This window comes from Ambystoma mexicanum, chromosome 11, assembly GCF_040938575.1.
Source record: "Ambystoma mexicanum isolate Mex_15411 chromosome 11, UKY_AmexF1_1, whole genome shotgun sequence".
NCBI lineage: Eukaryota > Metazoa > Chordata > Amphibia > Caudata > Ambystomatidae > Ambystoma > Ambystoma mexicanum.
Genome location: NC_090934.1, coordinates 1,378,490,125 through 1,378,511,463, shown reverse-complemented (window position 1 = coordinate 1,378,511,463; position 21,339 = coordinate 1,378,490,125). Strand labels below are relative to the sequence as shown.

The following is a 21,339-nucleotide window of genomic DNA, read 5'->3' as shown; positions in this document are numbered from 1 at the left end:
AGATTAAAATTCGCATCCAAGCAACGTGAGACATGTGCGCCCTGAGACCTACGGGTGTGTGGCGGGCTAAAAAATAAATAAATAAATAGGCAAACATCATTCCTTTATTCTAGGATGACTTCTTCTACTCAGAACTCACACAAGTGTTTTGTTAAAATGAATAATTCACAAGTGTCCAATATTTGCAACGCAAACACTCCTTCCTAGTAAAAAAATTCAACAGCAACCTTGGGTACTTTTACATGCTCTGGCAGCAGTTCCCTGCCTCGAAAATTCACAAGAAAAGCGCCCTCAATAAATGGGCGACAGCGCAGGAGATACAGAGAGTTCACTTCAGCCTATTAATTCCCTTTGCTCGCTCACATGAATATTTCTAAATGCCCTAATCGCACAAGCCAAAAAGAGCTGCTTGTGGGGGCTCGGAGGCGCTCTCGTAAAACTTCAGCACATTCTCAAATCCCCAAGCGATTAAATGCCACTGACGTGCTTCTGAACCAAGAAAAACTGTATATGAAATGCTCATGCTCTTCATTGCTGAACTCTGAGCCTGTATCAATTGTGCACATTGCACACCTGAAACAAAGGAGAGAGAAGGGACCGACCTAATCGAACCACAGAGGGCATTAGAATGAAAGGGGGGAGAATGGCAACCAAGCAGATGGACCACGGGGCACAGGGAGCTCAAGGGCCCAGGGAAGAGGTGCCCCGTCCTCGAGGGACCCTTGGAGGCAATGGTTGCTGCACACCGGGATGTGCCAAGGGGGTAAAGTGATGAGGACATCCATTAGTCTGAACACGGGGGGGGGGGGTCACTAAACAGCTCTGTTAATAACCCACACCCCTGCACAGATAATAGAACTGGGAATTGAAGCACACCACAATGTACAACATTGGAAGGGATATGTGCTGCAGGGAGCCAAAACTGAGGGGGTACGATACGATATTGCCACTAATCAACCACATTCTTCTGCATACACCTCTCAAACTCTGAACTACCCACAACCATACCTCTTCAACACAACAAACCACACTCCATTTACTACACCGCAACGACGAAACAAACTGCACATAGCCTCGCACAACAGCACATGACGGCTACCAAATGAAAAATGTACACCTACACTCAGTGAACAATGTAAACCGAACTGAAGCTGCCAACAGCCCATCACAGCTCTCTTCCTCCTTTGTCCTGCTCAGACCTGCTAACTTACCCCCACACCTTACCCTCTTGCTTTAGAGATCCGCCAGAACCACGCAGGTGGTGATAGTGCGCAGTATAAAAAACCTTTAACAAACAATCCATTAAAAGAGTGGCACTTTGCTAGCTGCATATTGGAAAGAGCTAGTACCAAAAGAGCTAGTAGTAATTATGTTCTCACCTCTGTTATGCACTTTCCACATCTCAGACTGGGCCTAGTAAGATCGTTTTTTTTTTGTTGTTGTTGTTCTCCCCTGTTCCCCTCTCACAAACACATTCGTATCTACATTTAAGATGCTGTTTTGAAAGCTGTTTTGTGTGATGTTGTGTTTTCTTTATGAAATGAAATAATATTTTATTTATATCGCACTCATGCACAAGTGTTTCAGGCAAAGGGAGGGGGAACAGGGGAGAACAACAACAACAAAAAACGATCTTACTAGGCCCAGTGACATTAAGAGCGTGCAAGTGCATGGGAAAAGGAAAATGTGGAAAGTGCATGGAAGGGGGGAGATCTGTAATCACCTATCCTCAGCAGCCCACTTCTCCATCGAAGCAATCAACTGGATCCAGTCATTTCTAAACAATAGAACAACCAGAGTATTTGCACCCACTGCCTCTGCACACCCTTCTTCTGTCACATGTGGAGCTCAACAAGGCTCCTGTGTCTCCCCTATCCTCTACAACATATTCACAAAACCTCTCTTTGACAAACTTGACCAACTGGGCATTTCTTACACTAACTACGTGGATGACACGCAAATGCTTATACATCTAACAGGCAACCATGACACAGACACTCAACGACTCAATTACATTTATCTTATCATCCAAACTTGGATGGCCCAACATGGTCACTGCCTCAATGATGACAACACTGAGCTCCTACTTGTGGGTACCCAAGCCAGACTCAACAAACCTGACAACAAATTCAACACATTCACCATTGACGGCAGCATCATCAAAGTGTCTAAAAACATCAAAACTCTTGGCATGCACATAGACTCCTCTATCTCACTCGACAAACAAATCAGTGCTACCGCCTTTACTTCTGCTTACACATGTAAGCTCATCAACGCATGCAGACCATTCCTGACAACAGCGAATTGCATCACTTTGGCTAGAGCACTAGTACTAAACAAACTAGACTATTGCAATGCGCTCTACCTAGGCACCACTCAACACAATTTAAATAAATTACAAATCTTTCAAAACAACACACTAAGAGCAGCCACCAACTTCCCCAGGAAACTACACATTTCAGAGCTGAGACAAAGTGTACACTGGCTCTCCATCAACCAAAGCATCAAACTCAAAACTCTCTCCCTTTTACACAAATGCACACACGGTCATGCACCAAACTATCTCTGCAACAAATTCAAACTCCAACTGTCACTAAGACAAACAAGATCCTCCAACTCCAACCTTCTCAGTATACCAAAGTTTAAACTGCAAAAAGCAGGGGGCAAAGGTTTCCTGGTCCTAGCTGCCAAAACCTGGAATGCACTAGCCCCCAATATCAGAACTGAGCACTCATTCCATAAATTCCGACATATGACCACATCCTGGCTCTGTCTGAACAAACGCTTAGCTGTCTCCCAGCTAAACACACAAACACTACAAGATATCTACCTTCACTGTATATACCTACTGCCTATTTCATAGCTTTAGCTATGCTTGTAAATTATGTGATGTTTCACTGACTGTAATCTGTAAATGTATAAATGGTGTCACCTGTTATGCCTGTATGTGTAAATATAACTATGCCCTCTGTACCCAAGAAAGTGCCCAGTTGCCTCATGGCTTGGTGCGCTATATGAATAAAATACAATACAATACAATGGTTTGTAATCTCATGGGAAGATTATGACGGAATAAAGGACTTGCATTTCATAAAAGGAGGGAGGGAGCGAGCGAGCACACACATTGTGTATTGGTGCAATTTATTGTGTTAATTGAAAAGGGAGGGGCAACGGATCTTGAAAAGGACATGTTGCCATTCCCTCCCCAGGATACTATGGGAGCCTCGTTTTTTTTGTTTTACTTCGCAGAGGAAAATCGTTCCAAACTGAACACTATTATAACAAAATAAGTTAGTAAATATGGCACTGAAGAGATGTTGGATTCTTGCTTCGTGCAATGCTACAGTAAGAATTGTGGACAGAGGCTGGGAAGAGGAGATGCAGTGTCGATTGGCAAACCTTGGTGGCAATCATGGTGTGCATGTATGTATGTATTGTGGGTTTTATAAAGTCTAATCTCAGGTTGGCAGCCTGGCACTGTTAAACAGGAAAACAAAGGAAGCAAGCATAGTATAGCGCTATGTAGCACAGGAAAATGATATTCAATTGTGGCTATGTCCTGGGAAAAAAAGGTTTCAAACACTTTTCTGCAGCAAAGAAGACAAGTCTTATCACATTATGCAAACATACTGGGTGTGATATTGCAGGTGCAGGGCCTCGGATGATGGCCCAAGCCTGCGCAGGCCTGGGGTTCGCAGCACGGAGCAAAATAAGACAGGACTCTTTGGTAGGCTGCATAAACCCGGACTGGCGCCAAACCGCCAGTTCACGTGATTCTTTTATTTTCCCGGTTCCTGCCCCCCTGACACGTGACCCGGTCTCCTGTGACATTAGACATCACATTCCTCCCAAACTTAGAATGCTTTTATGCCCAATTATCAACAGTAACAGTAAACCAGTGTGGTCCATTCTAGTTTCTTAGTAGCGCGGCTTTGCCGTCCTCGATCAGTGGTAAACACCTTGGATCACATACGCTTGGAGGCGGGATGACGGTCTAGGCTTCTCTCTCAGATGGTATCGGGTGTGAGTCCTCTCTGCCTCTTCCCTCAGAGGGGTTTCCACTCAGGCCTTGCTCATGCCTGGTGTCAGTTCTCGGGCTTCTAGCGGTGTGTCATGGTCCTCGGAAGGCCTGGGAGTCTCTGGTCGATCAGGTGATCAGGGTTCTCCTCTCAGGCACCGTTGGCCCCTCTTCCCACGTCGTTGCCGGGACTTTCGAAAGTGGAATATGTTCCTGGTCACTGTTTCACTTCCTCTAGTGGCGGTGATCATGCTGTGGTTTGCAGCGTTGACTGTCCATGGCCTGAAATCAAAGTTTAGTGACATTTTCTTTGGCGGAGCCTGGTTCTTGACAGTGCCATGGGCCACCAAACCATTTGCAAGAGTTCTCTCGTCCTTGAGGCATGTGGGGTCTGGACGGGTTTGGGCCTCTGTTTCCTTGTGCTCGGCTGTTCTGGCGCTTCTTGATGGCTGTGACTTCCTCACTCTTTCTCAGGTCGTCGAGCGGTAGTCGTAGTCGTTTGCGTTGCCATTGTTAAGGGGATGGTGTTGAAAAGCCGTAGTGCCGCCGCTCCGATGTTGAGCAGAAGGAATGTGCGTTTTTTCCTGTCTGCAGTGATTTCTCTGACATCTAGATGCATTTCAAGTTGTTGTAGCCAGATTCCCCAGCGAACGGCCGCCCCTGCGGTAAATGGGTCGAAGGGCACCATGAGGGTGGTGAGTCCTGGATCTGGGTGGTCTAGATTGATGCTCCTCCTCCTCCTCGACGGGCTTGCATTGGCCCTTGAGGGGCTTGCATTCGTGCTGGACATGGTTCTTGGCAGGTGTGTGTCTACGCGTGTGGAGATTTGGTTCCTGCCTCTTGGTGCACAAGTGAGCATGTGCTGTCTGGACCCCTTCCCTTTTGGGCAGTGATGGAGATCTGGGGGTATGGCGAGCAGGCACTTCTCACCTGGTTTTCTGTGCTTACAACATTGGAGATGCTTGGCAAGGTGAAAAGGAAGAGAAATTCTCTTGTAGAGCACGTGCAGGTTGTTTGTTCAAAGCATCTCATGCACGTGCCGAGACCGAGGTTGTAAGTAAGTCCTACAGAACATTACGTGCTCCGGATTTTATGAATGGAATGTTCATGCAAGCATGAGATTGTATGCCGGTGATTCATCCCTTGGAACGTTAGGGGTCTGAAACTGAGGCTCGCGTACGACCGGAATATCTATGAATGTGCAGCGAGCCGTGAAGCGAGTGGGTGATTAATGCTGCAGAATGTTGGGGGCTTGAATGTGAGGCTCGTGGCAGCGCGGCGTTCCGCGTGAGCGGTTGATCACTGTAGCAGACCGTTGGGGGCCTGAAAACGAAGCCCCTGCCAGCACGGCATTCCGCGTGTGATGACAGCTGCTGAAGGCTGTCTTTTGATGGTATGCACGCGTGGGTTCGTATCCTGTCCTCGTCGCCAGTGTGATATTGCAGGCCTCTGTGGTGCAGGGCCTCGGGATAGCAGCGTGCAGCAAAACAAGACAGGACTCCTTGGTAGGCTGCATAAACCAGCACTGGCGCCAAACCGGCAGTTCCGGTGATTTCTTTATTTTCCCAGTTCCCGCCCCCCCACACGTGACCCGGTCTCCCGTGATACGTGACATCACACGGGGGTTCCAGGTTTTCGCAGCCTGAACAGCAAAAGCATGCCCAGCCATCTTTTCCTTCCTGCACCTTGGTACAACAAGCTGCAAGCCAAGCTGACTCTGAGCGCCAAGTGCATGGGAGTAAATATCAACAGTCTGCTAGTCAGGAAAGCGGGGTTTCATGCATCTGAAAGTAATCTTGCTGAACCGGCAGCGAGTACTGCGATGCAGGCCGCGAGGGATACAATCAGACCTGCAAAATTAAGTTGTCTGGGCGTGGATGCCTGCCCTCCTTGCAGATGAATTATTCATGTGGCTGGCAAACCCAAGTGCAGAGTGGACCTAATAAGTGGGGAAAGTGGCAGTCTGATGCAAAGATAGCAGTTCACAAATAACACGTTATGGAATTGTATAGTGCACTGCTGAAACTGCTTGGCTGTTCTTGACTATATTTTGAACCGATCAATTAATCGTGTGATGTGTTCTGCCTTCACTGTCATTCAAAGTTTGTGTGTTCATTGCAGCACAACCTGTGTGGCGTTTTCACCTCACTTTGTAGAATATATGGATCACTTGCAGTTGCCAAAGTTGCAATGCATATTGATAAGTGAGTGCCATGGTGCAGAGAGTTCACATGGCATATCACAATACCAAAGCCCAGCAAAGCAGGCTCAGGCTTTTCTCTCTATTATGTTGACAAACTTCAGTATTTCAACTTTTGTGATAGTGTCACCTGTTGTGCTAAGAAAAAGAAAGTATCCGCCCAGGAAATTGCTGGTTATAGAAACTAACATAGCACCTGTAGACTCTAGAAGTTGATTGATTCTTCCAAACAAGAGTTGTAAAAACTTGGCAGTGGGCACGCAAGTCAGGGGAGGTGTTTAGGGGTGGGACCAACGTATCACGGCGCAAACGCTGGTTTTCCCACTGGATTCTTTTATCCTGGACAGATCATCTCATCTCATCTCAATGTATGGTACTGTGCCGTCTTTGTGTGATTTTTACCCTCAAATTCTGGTGGCCCTTTCCTTTTAGCATATTGCCTGCTCTTTCTTTTCTAGAATGCTACTTAAGGGGAAGGGGTACTGGTGAAAAGAAAGAGGAGTATATGTCACAGACATATGGCAAGCTTATTTTCCGGTCTGCATATGTTCCACAGAAATAGTTCGCTTTTTGTTAGAATGGCAATGTTCTTCACCTCATGAATAATGACTGGCTAGTCCGTGTCAAACAATGAGTACAAGCAGGTGACCTCATTGCACAGCTTCTTTTGCTGAGTATATTACATTCTTGAAAATGCAGAAATACAACGTAAATGAGATTTCTATAAGAACACAACACTAAGGTTTCGGATACATTCACACTTTCATTTGGGATGGAGAAAACAAAGCTACGAGCGTGCTCTTTTTGCAGAATGCTTCTATAAGATTTTCTTTAAAAAAATATTGTCATGTTAGTTTATCATGTCCTTTGTGTCCTTTCGAAGTCAGTTCCACGTTTGTTCTACAGTTATTTGTGTTCTTGAAAAACAAACATTCAAAAATAAGTGCACCTTGCTGTATGACAAGAACTGGGGAAGAATGTGGTCGTGTGCCGAAATTAGATTAGGCTCAAATCCCAGAACTGCCAATTAACCACAGGGTGTGATCTTGGCCAACTCATTTAATCACACAGCGCTTAACTGGTCGACATAGCCAGCACCTAAATATCTCAGAATTGTCAATCACCAAGTGTGATCTAGTTCTCAGGGTAAGCTCTTTAAAGGAGCCTCACTCATCGTGTATGTGGCTTTCCTGTAGCTTAAAGTATTCGTCTAATCTCAGTCTATGCTTCGATGTCTGCACCATCCCGGTAACTCCTGATCCATGTCATCTATCAATGCTATGGTATGTGTACCTTCCTCATCGCTTCCAATCTGCCTCCTGTATCCATGCATTCTGTGAGGACGGCTGATAATCCGAGTTCTGTATCTATTTTGATATAGGCGTACCATTTTCCAAAGTCCCCTGATCTTTGCCTTGCATTGATGCTACAGCCCATACACCATCATCGTGGCTTCTATGTTATGTTATGTTATGTAACCCTCATCTTGACCTGCTAAGGTTGCCCATGAAACACCACTCATTTCTTATTCTGAACTCAGCAAGGATGAAGGGCGTGAGGGAAATGCAAGGTAATTCACATGTGTTTTGATCGCTGCCACAGCAGTCTGTCAAGCTTTGAATTCCGACAGTCATGAAATATGATGCCGCAAACCGACATTCTTGAATCCCTTCATTTCTTTGGAAGGGGGGTCGAGGGTTTGGTTGTGGCTAGGACCCCAAAAACAGAGCGAGGGATCGGGGTGGCCGCCGGCATCAGAGTATTTCAGTCTTTTCATTTCAAATGTTACCCAACGTGGAGCCTGGCCGTGGATGTTCATTTTGCCATGAACTTGCAGGTGCAACATTGAATGCTTTTAAATGCCAGGAGATCGGATAATAACTCCAGCGAATCCCACAGTCCTGCCGCAGCAATAGCAAAAGTCAAAGCTGCAAAGTTTTAAAAAAGACAACTGTAGCCAATTTACTTTGCAACACAAGTGTAATTGGAAGAAATGAAGCAAAGCATTGCTGCGTCCTACTTGAGATTCGCTGATCCCCAGGTGTGTGTCTCTGTCAATCATACATTTTAAAATGTACCATTTCCCCAGCCTGCCCACACACAGAGCTGTGCACTTGCATCTAGCTGCAGTCATCGATGCAGTGAGTGACTCAGGCCACCGGTATGTGCGCTGCCGGATAGAAAACCCTCTGATTTAAAGCGCAGGCCCTAGAGCTGGGTTTGTGTGTTGGCATTCCCAGCTTGTGTGCCACACAGCTCAGTCTTATGTCCCTCCGGGCTGACTTTTTCACAGGAGGTCCTGTAACTCTTGCCCCCCTGCCCTCCTCTAGGTCAATAAATCATAAAGGGCCGACTCGTTTCTCAGGGTGGGAATACCACTCTGTGTTATACACATGGCATTAGCACACAAACTAGCTGAGACAACCACTACACACAGAGCCGGCCAGAGGCATGGGCAGTCTGTGTGGTGGCACAGGACCGCGCTGTCAGGGGGGCTTGCAGGCACCAGTGCCTGCCTTGACTATACCAAGTCACATTATTTTAAAGAGAGGTTGTGCTGCTGTGACGAGTCAACTTCCAGGGCACAGTGGTCCAGGGATGAATATCCGTTTCTAAACCATCAATCAGCCCCACACCTCTACTACACCAGAAGGGATCCAAAAAGATTGGAAACGCAAGCAAATTATAAACGTCCTTGTCCAATTTTGGTAATGTGGACGGACAGCAGGCTTATCTCCGCAAGGTTGTGGATCGTTGGTTAGTTGCAACACAGCGAAAAATACAATTATTACCCAATGACAAAAGAGAAAGTCCAGTGAAGGTTGTATGACAATATCTACTTTATTGTTATCAAAACAGACAGTTTTAGCACACTACAACATACATTCCTACTCTGTAAAGGAAGGCAGAGACAGACAGTTTCAAGAAGGAAAGGGGATGCACTCTGTATACTGAGGGGAGGGTAGTCCGTAAAGTAATCGCAATAGTTCAAGGATACTTGGTTTCATCACAAAGGAAGCAATGGGTCGTAAAATGTCATTAGGGGCCTTCGGAGAAGGACCATGGGGACAGAACCACAATGTACCTTGTACTTGTAGAAGTTCTCGGTCCTCGACAGTGTAGAGTTGGTTTCAGGGCGCTTTGCAGCTTCTGCGACAGAGTTCAAGATGGGAGACAGCTGCGGGTATCAGGCAGCAGGCAGTTCGGTGAGCGAGGCTGGACGGATGGCTGCAGGCTAGCCTACACGGCAGCTCTGGGTCAGGAATTGTCGGCTCAGTGCTGGTTGGCAGGTCTGAAGCACTGGTCGAGGCCTCTCGGACGACGTAGGCGACTGCAGCATGACAACAATCAGTGGTGCAGTCGGTTGCAGATCGAGGGGCTCGAATGGCTCAAAAGATGTCCTTTAAGGCCGACGCTGGTTGATGCTTGTCAAAGCACTCCTCCTAGTTTCTTCACTGTGCTTGTGTTGTACTTTAAGGTGGACGGCCCAAAGCTGAGGAGAGTGTTGCAGCCAATGGCCTTGTCCTTGGTTTGGTTTAGAGACTCTCTGGCACTTCCCACCTAGGAAGCATGCTTGCAGAGCCTAGCAGGGCATGCTGTGTGCTGGCTGGGTACCGGTTCTGGAGCTGCTGGATGGTCCTCGGGATTCAGTATCTCCCTCTGTTCCTTGGGAGATGTTTAGGGGAGGAATCGTGCTTCCCTCTTGGAAATCCTGGCCTTCCTTCACTGGCGGAAGCTGTAAGGCAGACTGTAACTTCAGGCAGGGTTCAAATTAGTTCTTCTTGTTACTCCTAGCAAAGTCTTCAGATGATCTGCCAAAAGAGGGGCTCAACACTCTTTTAAAGCCAAATGGGCCCCAGTGATTGGTGTAGGTTAAGCCTACCTTAATGAACCAATCCTGGCTCCCCACCAACAATCTTCTGTTATGCGCCAGGTCATAACCAGAGTGCTTTGCAGCAGGAAAGGTAAAGGGGTGAACACATGTACTACTAAGTCCCACCCATCGTCCTGTCTGTTTTGGATCAAAGGGTCTCTCTGGTTAAGTGAGGTCTTTGTGTTTCCTGATTAAAGGCAGGTCTCCCTTGAAGTTCTGGTGTGAATAGACTGTCTGTCTCCATCAAATCACATACTCCTACCCTCTTAATGGGGTCCCCCTGCAGGGGTTGCCTAATGTAAACACATCTACCAGACATGACAGCTCACTGTCATTGATACTAAGAGGCGGGAGCGGGCTTCAGGTTGACAGAGATGTATATCAAAGGTGTTGGGGTTTCCTGTCTTTTGTTAGCACTGTAACCAAGCCTCTCGTGGGCCTGCTTAAATTAACTCTCAGCAGTATGAGCCACTGCCACCAGCAGGGCCAACAAAGGATAGGGCGAATACACAGAGCCTTTGTTATTTAGCTTTGCCCTCCCCTTTTGAGATGCCTCCATGTACTCCTGTGTGTCACCTTCCAACTAAATGTGACAGGGGGGGGCTGCGCCTGTAGGCTGTGTCCACCCAGAGTACACAGGACTATGTGTTTGTCATGCTGTGAGCATAGGAACATGTGTGCGGATTAGACCCACACATTATCCGAGGTTGATCTACCATCATTCAATTTCATACACACATTGTTAAAAGCCCAGACGAGTGCACACCCACTGTGCGGAAGGTCGAATTCCTCACAGCTGCTTCCTTGGACGATTTGCGCTTTTCTTTTTGTACGAGTGTGACCAAAGTATCACCTTCCAAGCCTCTGAGTTGCTCTTAAGACAAATACTTCCCTCGCAGCGGCCCATCAAAACTTGCAGGCCCCAAAATACCGGCTAATCACTTTCTTTGTTGGAGCGATTTATACCTCATGGCTCAATTAAGAGACCATTGATTTGTGCAAGATGTTTCCCTGTTAAGAAATGCAAAAGGGTCACGTTTATTCTAAAAATGCACACAAAGCACCAGTTAGCTGCCTAAATCTGCACCCTCTTTCAGGCCACTTAAAATAGATAACAGAAGCAGTTTTAAACTAACCTCATTATTTTCAGATGTTCATAATTAACACACCAAAAAGCATTTATTTTTGGTAGAATGTAATATTTTCATCACACCACATATAAAGCAAATATTTGTCAAACATTGAAACACAAACAGTTAACCGTTTCACACAATACCTTTTTTTATGAGACTAAGTATTGAAAGTACATTTTCAAAACTCAAAGTCCATTTTTTGCCTTCAGCTGAATTGCATTCTGGTATTTGCAGTCTCCCGTTCAAGATGGGGGAGAATAATGCCACAATTGTACACCTTTTGCCTAACATGTTTCTATAAGGATTTATATATTTGTGTGAACACCTTACCATTGTGTGTGTACTTTTTAAGTAATCTTTATAAAACAGAGTACTGTTCATAGCCAAACATGGGCGTGAGGTGAAACAATGAGAGGGGCAAACAAGTCATTTATATATGCCAAGGATGTGGTAAGCGGTTGCAATCCTGGATGGTTATTTTCCCTCACTGTGGCCATATGCTCCCTTTCAGGGCAAAAGTAGAGGATACATTTGGATGGGTACACTTTTTTCAGAGGGCAGACGCTACCCTACTTGAGTGGGTTGGAAACCGGCAAACTTGCTCAAGTGCTTGACTACAAGGATTTCCTCCAGGTTCTCATGTTCCAAGTGCAGACCCACGAGATTACCCACGAGACCCAAGGATTACCCACGAGACCACATAAAAGTGTCATCAAAACACATATTTCTTACTGGTGTTTTGTTTAACCCAGGAATATTTCACTATAGATTGCTGGGATCAAAAGGGGGGCACCTTTCACACTTTGCCGACGTACTTACTGGAAAATCTCCCCTCTAAGGTCATTTTTCTGGTGTTGATTAATTTGTTTTTAAATGCCATTGCTCTTATGTCTTGTGCACTTTCTTCTAGGGGGAAATGTCAATTGAACCAAACATGTATATTCCACTTTAAGATATGTACACTTACTGTGTGTATATGCATAGGCGCCAGCTTTTGATTTTCGCTATGGGGGCAGACGTTCCCACACTGTGTGAAGCAAGGGAGCTGTATTCATCCCAAGGTCGAAAAACCACATTTAACAGCACATTTTGCAGCAGCAAAAGGAAAAAAGCCATATGATTTACAGGAAGGTACACACATAACATCTCAGCAACTGTCACCTAACCTGCTCCGTTGCCATTGCGACATTCTGCTATATGATCCCCTGCTTCCCCCTTTAATTCCTGCACCCTACCCAACAGTCTTGGCCTGCTCGCCCCCTCCAATGAAGGCTCAGGGGGTACATTGATGAGGCTCCCTTCTCTCAATTTGAAGTGAGCAGCACTTAATAATTTTGCAAGATGCATAGGTCACCAAGCCTGAATCCAGCAGGAGAAGAGTGAGAAATCCTGCCGCACCCAGTGATTTATAGGCGCGCAGTACTCAATCTGGATTTATTTGTACCTTTTGTTGCCCCATGCAAATAGCTTGTAGAATATCTACAGGGACACAATGGCACACCTGCCCCTTTGTTCAAGGAGAATGGGTGCAACTGCACCCTCTGCCCCTGTGTACTCAGCTGTTGTGTGTATATTGATGAGCTCTGTTAATTTTGTTAAGGTTTGTTTAAAGACCTGCGAAATTGCTTACTCTCGCTGCCTCGAGCCACCCAGGTAAATATGTTCTATCGCATTATAAGGCAATCCTGCCGTATATGCAACCTGCCCTGTCACACCCAGGCCAAAAGTCTGCCCTGGCGTGGCATACTTGGAACCTGCTTAGAGTTCAATTCTTTTGACAGTCATAGTAATCATGACCTGTAGCTTTTGAAAGAAAAGCATAGTGCAAGTTTTGACAATATGGCCAAATATATACACAAAAATAAAAAACAATTGTGACAGTACTGAGAACAACAGCAGTTAGCTTCAATTAGCAAATCACAATGACCATATCTTTGCAATACCTCCCACAGTCAGATGGTGTTTTCAACCCACATTTTCAAAAATACCTTTTGCAAATAATATTTCTACAAATTACATCTGTGAAGAGATTTGCTGAAGTGCCTGAATTGCAGACTGGTCTCAAATCCCAGCTTCTCCACTTAACCACAGTGTGTGCTCTCTGGCAAGTCCCTATAGCTCACTATGCCTTGTCTGCCAAAATTAGAAGTCTCTACAAGGTGTTCAGCTCACATGGTCTGAAACTGCAAAATAAAGCCTCACTCCTCATCTTGCCACATAGGTAAATGTTAACAGGGATAATTCATATACTGGCGGTCACAGTGTGTTTGATTCCTGTCTTACTCATGGCAACATGTTTTAATGTAACTTCCCATGATACCTTTGCGTATTAAAGACTCATTCTGTGATATAATTTTCTGTAATATCACTGATGTCACCATTTATGGATATAAAGGGGTCCCCGACCATCTTATGCTGCCCAGGACCTCGCAAATTGTAGGGCCGGTCCTGACGGCACATTAGCGCGCTACCTTTCTGCATTCACCTACCTGGGGACCAGATAAGTGCTCTTGTATATCGCTCACTGTGAACCGCCTCTTGATGCCCTCACTTTTTAGAGGGCACACTTATTCCTTAACAGACACTATTAGCTGCTTTTTGGTACTGTTATTGATTTTAGTAGTGTTTGGAAACTAAGCTGTAATTTCTGATTCAAAAACAAAAAAGGGCATTCAATTGAATTGCTTCTGCTTCTATTCTAAATGTTTCTTAAAAGTGACAATAATTTATCAGCAATCATTAATCCAACCCGAGTGAGCCCTCTGCTGTTCACTGGTGTACTCGCAGTTTGTTTTTATCCACAGCAAATACTCAATGAAGGGTCTGTGGTTCGGAATTTTGGGGGAGAGAGAGAGAGAGAAAGAAAGAGAGAGACACGGACGGCCAGTCTGTCTGCAGACTGGCCGTCTGAGAGTGAAGCAGCAGCTCAGATATAGAAGAAACAGTAAATGTTTGCGGCATGATTGGACGTCTCCAGATAATGATTTCCACAGCTTTGGAGCCAGAAAAGAGAAGCAGCGACGGCCGCTTCTGGATTATTTAAAACAGGCAACATTGCCCAGGTTACGAGTAGAAGGTTGGAATTGCGGAAAGAGAAGAGATCTGAGGATTGTCACCTTGAGAAAGGCAGTGCCCGTGTTCTATAAAGATGCAGGAACTCGATGGAGTACCTAGAAGTAGATTGGATAGGCCTCTAGAAGCCAGGAAAGACCCTTCAAGTGTTTGCGCACAGTCTCTTTCTTTCCAACTCCCGCTGTTAGGTGGGCAGCTGTATTCTGAATTATTTGGTGATGATATAAACAATAATTAGGGTGTCCCAGATATATGGTGTTCCCAAAGTTTAAAAGGGAAGTCGCAGCAGCAGTCACCCTAGCTTTCATTGCATCAATGGAAAACAAGCATTGGCAATGCCATAGTGGTATTATCTGGCTATTGACGGTAGCAGGTTCAAAATGGTGTGAGTACCTGAGCATTTAATAGCAGTGCCTGGCAAATACCTAATACTTATACACAAGCCAAAACTGCTGGCTTTGCCAGTGCTTGTTTTTAACAGGACTTCAGTGAAGGACACGTATAGTGCTATAAACCGAGTGGCTGATGGCAGACCTGGTTACAATTTGTATTACACCAATAGCGGGTTTACAACTCAAATTACGTCATTAACTGTCAAAAGACTGCTTTTGAAAACACTGCTAGGCACTTCCAGTGCAGGGTAATGGTGAGGCTTGATTAAAGCGACCTCAAAGAGTTCCCATGAGGAGGTGTTTTGGGCGGGTTGGCGCAGGAACTGGGAGGAAATGGCCATAGGGATTAGCATGGCCATGCGTAGTCAATTGGTGGGCAAATAACCAAACAACACCTATAGGCTTTGTGTCCCTCCTGATATGCCATTTCTCCCTATGCGTGCTCTAATTAAATAGTTTCAGTTTACAGGTGGTGCTAAAGTATCACCTAATAGCCAAACTGAAAAGGGGGCGACGTTCCGCAGAACCCGAAAATGCAAATAACAGAAATAAGCCACATAGCTTATCTGGGTTTTCAGTGTAATTTCACAGTTGAAAAGGAAACCAACATATTTCACTGTTTTGGAGTGGAAGGGCAAAGGCAAAACCTATGCTATGCTCCATTCTCGTATGAGCGCAGAAACATGGTACTCAGCTGGTACGTACTTTGCCTCTCAAAAAGGAAAAAGGCATGTCCAAGTGGGTATGTCTAGATCCCGCCTCCCCGCCTGCCTTTCTTGGATGGTCTTCATCGCGGATCGATCCAGTTTGATGGCACAGCTGCCCTGGCGGCGAAGGGACACACAGAGGCCCTTGCTCTCGCCCCCTCTCCCACCCCTTATCTTGTGCGATCTGGCCATGTACTCTGAAAAGATAAAAACATGGTGTACTTTGAGAAGGTAATCTTAGCCTAAATGACCCACATGGAGCTGTTAACCCCCCCCCTCCCCCCACACACACACACGAGTTGAAATAGACTTTTCCTGTCATCCTTTAGACACTTCAAAGGGTAGTGCTGGTCAGCAGTGGCCTTATAAACTTTAGGCTACACTATGCCAAAGCGATCTATGCTGCCCTCTCGCCTTACGAAATAAATGTCTCCAGAATGTCTAGAATTCAGCCCAGCCGCAGGGGCAATTTATGGCATCAAGGGATCTGATTCCATTCCGCCCCTCCCCCCCAAGGTACTATCCTTTGCCCAATGATGTTCAATCTCCAAATGGAAGTCCACTATACAGGTAATATCACTCTACATCATAATGCTGGCGATACCTCACGCTCAAGGTGCCACGAGTGCTAGGCCCCTGAGCGTGCACCTAGACCCCCCCCCCCCCCCGCTATGGAACTCACTACCCTGCCGTCTTAGATTCTCTTGCTACAGACCTTCAGGAATGGACTGAAAACCATATGGTTCATTCCCTACTGTAGCGCCCTGATATAGGCAGTGGCTTCTCTCCCCACCACACAAGTAGGTTGATGTAATATTCTACACCTGACTGATGGCATTCGTAGACCTAGACACCCTACGCTGTACCTGTAAGTTGATCGTCTTGGATGTAACTGCTGATCATGGCTACACAGAGCATGCAGCCACAGGGACATATGTTGGCTTCTGCCACATAGAAGAATGGCAAACACACATGCAAACAGACGCAGACACACCAAAATGGCTTACCATGTAATCGGTGGCGGCTCCTGAATTGGCATGCCGTAGGTAGATGGGGTTGACCGTGAAGGTTTGTTGTAGCTTATATTTATCTCTGACCCTGTACAAATGTATAAAAAATGGGTGAGTTTTGCTTATAAACTGGTATGTCTTTCTTTACCGCAATGCCTTTTCCTCAGCTGGGGCTCATGAGGTGGGTAGGAAGTGGGTGTGGAGGGGGCAGCTAGGGGCGTGTTGTGGAGGTGTGCCAAGAGCATGTGAACGGGAAAGGAGGGTTTGGGAGTTTGCGGTGTGCACGGGGGAACAACCCTCCAGTGTGAGAGCGGGAAACCGGAAAGGGGAATGAAGAGGGAGGACGCCCTTAGAGGAAGCTGGTCGGGTTAAGAGAGGGGGCAGGCAGTGAAGGGACAGGGACGTGGAAGCGGGCAGACCATACTTCCTGCACCGCGGTACTTCTTAGCTTTTCACATGGCTCTCACCAGAATGCTGTGCAGTCGAAGTGAACCATCATCCACTTGGAAGGATTGAAGGTGAAAGAGTCGGCATGCTCAACTCCTTTCAGGAACTGCCTGAATTCCGGGCACAGGAAAGCAGTTCCTGCATAGGCCGCGTCAATATGAAGCCACAGACCTTCACTGGCGCCTATCATTAGAAAAACAGCAGAATTCATATTCATTCAAATTTTTTTCCGAAACTGAACCAAATTATTTTGCCAACTAGTATTCCACCATGATGAGTATTTGTTGATGGTGAATTTTGCAAGGATTGGCTGAGCGTGAAATGGTTGGACAGCGACCTCTATATTATGTCATATCACAAAATGGCCAGTTCCTGTTCTGCCCAATGAGCACAGCGTTGCTAGAAGCTCGCATAGTGCATGTGTAAGAATACGCATTCCCAGCAGAGCAAGTGTAGCCAGCTATCAGGATGGTCTTAGCAGAGAGCAATCCCTTGCAGATCCTCATCCAAGAGGGATCTCACAGATCCTTGTGTGCAAGATCACTGTAGGGCCACCAGCAGGCATCACATGCCCCTTTAGCGAAACAGAAGGTCCAACAAGACAGGCGGCTAAGGGGTTCCGGAGGCTTGGGCCTAGGGAGAGACCCAGGGGTTGTTTTGACTGTATCTCTGTTGATCGATGAAAGGCACTTGCAACATTTCCAGCTGCTAAGCACTTGCTAAACCCTTGTGCTTTGGGGGAACATATGTCACTGTGCCACAATTCCTTTTTTACACTCTCTAGACATGGTTAGTTATATTCATGGATTTTTCATCTTGAATGATGGCCAGCACAACAGCGATAGTCAACTGAGCTGTTCCTTGTTATTTTCAGTTCATTTTAGCTGATTACACTGTTAACAAAATGTTATCAACTTAACGCTGAACGGGTAAGTCAGTGGATTAATACAGGCACAGCAGGCCTTTTTTGTGTTCGGTCTTTAAAATGCGGAAATATCACATACAACCCTAAGATTGGAGTTCATAATAAACCTCCTTTTATTACTGAATTTAGGGCCTGATTCACAGAAGCGTTTTATAATGGCGCAATCCCATAGGAAAACATTCTGCAAATCAGGCCCTTCATAGCTCAATCAGGTTAAGACTACAAAAAAAGCACATTTGTGAATAATTCTACTTACAAATTGGCCCCAGTTCTGTCAGGCAGTCAAAGGCACAGACGCCAGTTGTACCCAAAGTTGCACATACCTAAAGAAATGAAGAATTACGTGAAATGTTATGAACCAGCGTAAGGCTAATGTTCAAGGCCTATAACACTATGAACTTAACAAAAGATGGTCCCTGTGGACAATGTTAAAGAGTCCAGTATGTACATTGCTGAAACATACTATCAGAAAACATCATTTTAATATGTATCTTAGTGAAAAATGAACAAGAATCATATATACAGAAATTAAATAATTATAGTAATTTGTCCAAAAATAACCAAATATCATCCAACGGTATAGTGCTCCCACAAGAAAAACAAATGTTTCTCTCCCACCCCATCTCCCCAGAATGTGTTGTTTTGATGCCTAGGCCATGGGGGAGGAAAAGACTTGTGAACATCTCGAGGGACACGCCCACCCAAGAGCCATGCTTATTGTGCAGGAGGCAGACATGCCAACATTATGCACTCCATTTGCAAGACGCTAGTCCAGTACTGGTTTTAACTTTGCTTCAGGGACCTGCAGTCCTGGCTTTATTAAGGGGAAATCCAGTATTACAGGTCTCAGAATGCAAATCTAAAACCAGGACTGGACTAATGACTCCCAAATGCAATAGATAATGTTGGCATGAAGGAGGAGGAACTGCCACCACTGTGTCTGATGTTAGTACAGATTGTGTATGAACCTACGCCACCCTGGCATCGCCAAAAGAATACATAGGCTGGGCAGGTGTTTGGGCAACATTGTAGCATCTCCAGGGGTCTGTCTGGCGAGGATGGCTACTGCGTGGGTCATATTCACAAAGTGCATTCTACTTCCTTTTCTTCTGATTGGGACCTCGGTCAGTGAGACAACAGGTCTTGCAGACCTCAGGAGGCTCATGGTAGAGACCAGCATTCCTCATTGTCCTCTTATTTATGGTTTTATGCTGGAGCTCCCAAGAGGGCTGCCTTTGGAGGATGGCCGTAAAATGAGGAAACTGCTGCAAAATCCCTGCTTTGTTCATTTTGCTGCAACTGAGTTCCATGTTGATCAATGATTTAACAACTCGTCATAATGTATATGGCACAAGGCACTTATTTGAGGAACTGTATTAAAATGTTTAGTAATTTTAGGAGGTAAAAATCAAAGCAGTCTCGCCAAAAAAGATTTCGACTAGAGAAGCTATTCAGTTAATAAAAAAATAGCAAAAACTTTATGAAATGTTAAAAAGCCTAAAACAACACTGAGGGCCTGATTCATGCAAAAGTGTGCAATTCTCCTGCAATTGCCGCGTGCTGTGAATGACACTGCGCAAGCCTTCGCTTAGAATAAAAAATGTGCACCCGCATATTCATGGAATTTACTGCGCAAACTAACTGTATTCGTCTGGAACGCCCCTGACATGCCCCCACGCAAAGCATAAACAACCAAAACAGCTATCTTTGCATGCTCCCCGGGTGCGAATACACGCACCCTTCAAACAGTGTGTGGGTCCCCCGCAAGCAGGCCTGCATCTCGGGGACCCTGCACAAGGTCCACCATAACTCTTGCCTGCACCCAGACAACATGCGTAAGATACTTCGTAATCGGGTAAAACTCAGAGAAACTGTGCGCAAACCCCGTAAACCGTTCCTGCACCCTGCTACACTGAGTATACGCACCCCCAAGTCAGATCGGAACCCGTTTGTGTACAAGCATCCCTAAATCCGACATGTAAACCCACCTCCGTGCTGCGATTCCATTGCGTTAGTGCCTTTACGCCTGCCTTCGCGTGGCATAGAGATCGAGGGATTTGCTTGGCCATTTCTCTGCTGAGAGGCTGCACGGGTGGTTCTATTGATACGTGTTGTCTGGCGCAATTGTGTGTGTGCGAGGGACTGCATGTTCTTCCCGATTTTCTGTGTTCCGCCCCCTTCCCAGCCCTCTGCGCAAGCCACACCCACGATTGGCGTGGTATCTCGCACCAGGGGCTCAACGGCTCACGGAGATGTGCCGAGCCTGCGCAAACCCCGCGCAAGTCCTGGAAAAGTACAGCGCATTCAATTTCATGAATCGACAAACGGGATTTCACACGCAGCCTGACGCGCAAGTTCCCTATTGCCCGTGCAAGTAATTCCATGAATCAGGCCCTGAGTGTCTTAAATTAACTGGGTCTTTTAGTGGCAGGGTGACATGCAGGTGCCACCTACAGGCTTTGAAGGGCAGCAAGTTGAAGAGCAGTGGTGAGTGGCAATGGGGGTGGGAGGAATACAGTGGGGAAAAAATGGGACAAGAACCAGAATCATTACTTGACTGGGGCAAACAGTGTGGAAGTGTGGTGTCTGGGGGTGCAGGTCCTCTGAATGAGCATTGTCTAGATAAGGACGAGAGATAGGAGTGGATGGCGGAAAGAGGATACAGGGATCTACACATCATAAACAAGCAGAAAACATGAGCATAGCAGGAAAGGAGGGAGGCATACGGAAGAATATTAAATAGGTCAACATTTAGGAATCGACTTTGAAGGCAATACCTTTATTTACACAGTCAATGTACAGGTGGTTGACATTTCACAGTCTAATTCAAGTGTGTCAACTATTGGAAGAACTTTTAAGGGACAGAGAGATACAGCTTACTGCAACCATTATCCACGTGAGTTACACGTTGTGGAAAATCTATTCTGTTGTTTGCTGCACACTTTTTCTTTTTTTAAAGCCTTCTTGGATTTGATCTATATTCTCATTAATGCCTTTTTGCATGCACGAATATGCAGGACCCTGTATGAAATACTTGGAATTGGGGGCAATGTTGTTCGAGTATATCTTACAAAGACGGGCATGAGGCCTCGTTTTCGGTCCTCCTCGATGGCTTGGCGTAGGGTGTCGCCTCGCAGGGAGAAGCTTTCGTCCACAGGGAGGAAGCGCACTTTCACGAGAGAGATCAAGCTGGCCTTTTCCACAGATGAATGCGCCTGGGTGCCCAGAAACATACATTGATGAGTAGAAAGTACAAAAGGTAGGAAGGACAGATTCAAAACAAACAATAGAAAACGGGATACTTCTAAATGGTACATTATCAGCAATAGCAATAACCGCCCGGGGCATAACTGGGTGTTGGCTGAGAGGTTGAACTGTGCGAAACGGACTTACTGGTACCAGTTTACACAAATAAATGAAACTCGGCCTTACACCAAACTGTACATGAGTTGCCCATCACTAGACTCTGTCCTATTCCTAAATGTGTCTGCCTGAAAGTGCATCTGTTGTTATCACCTTATTTTCAGCAGATCTCTTCAGTTATCTAAAACGATGCTACTT

The 21,339-nt window shown here is 45.9% G+C and overlaps 1 protein-coding gene across 1 annotated transcript in view; it reads right to left on the bottom strand.

Annotated features, from left to right (window-relative positions):
* Positions 1-21,339, bottom strand: part of HDC (histidine decarboxylase) — a 128,813-nt gene that overhangs the window by 43,658 nt on the left and 63,816 nt on the right. Inside the window, exons 6-9 of the mRNA XM_069624974.1 lie at positions 20,850-20,993; positions 18,035-18,101; positions 16,874-17,036; positions 16,404-16,494 (exon numbers count right to left, since the gene is read on the bottom strand). Of these exons, the coding sequence (XP_069481075.1) occupies positions 16,404-16,494; positions 16,874-17,036; positions 18,035-18,101; positions 20,850-20,993 (465 nt within the window). The remainder of the gene's footprint in view (positions 1-16,403; positions 16,495-16,873; positions 17,037-18,034; positions 18,102-20,849; positions 20,994-21,339) is intronic.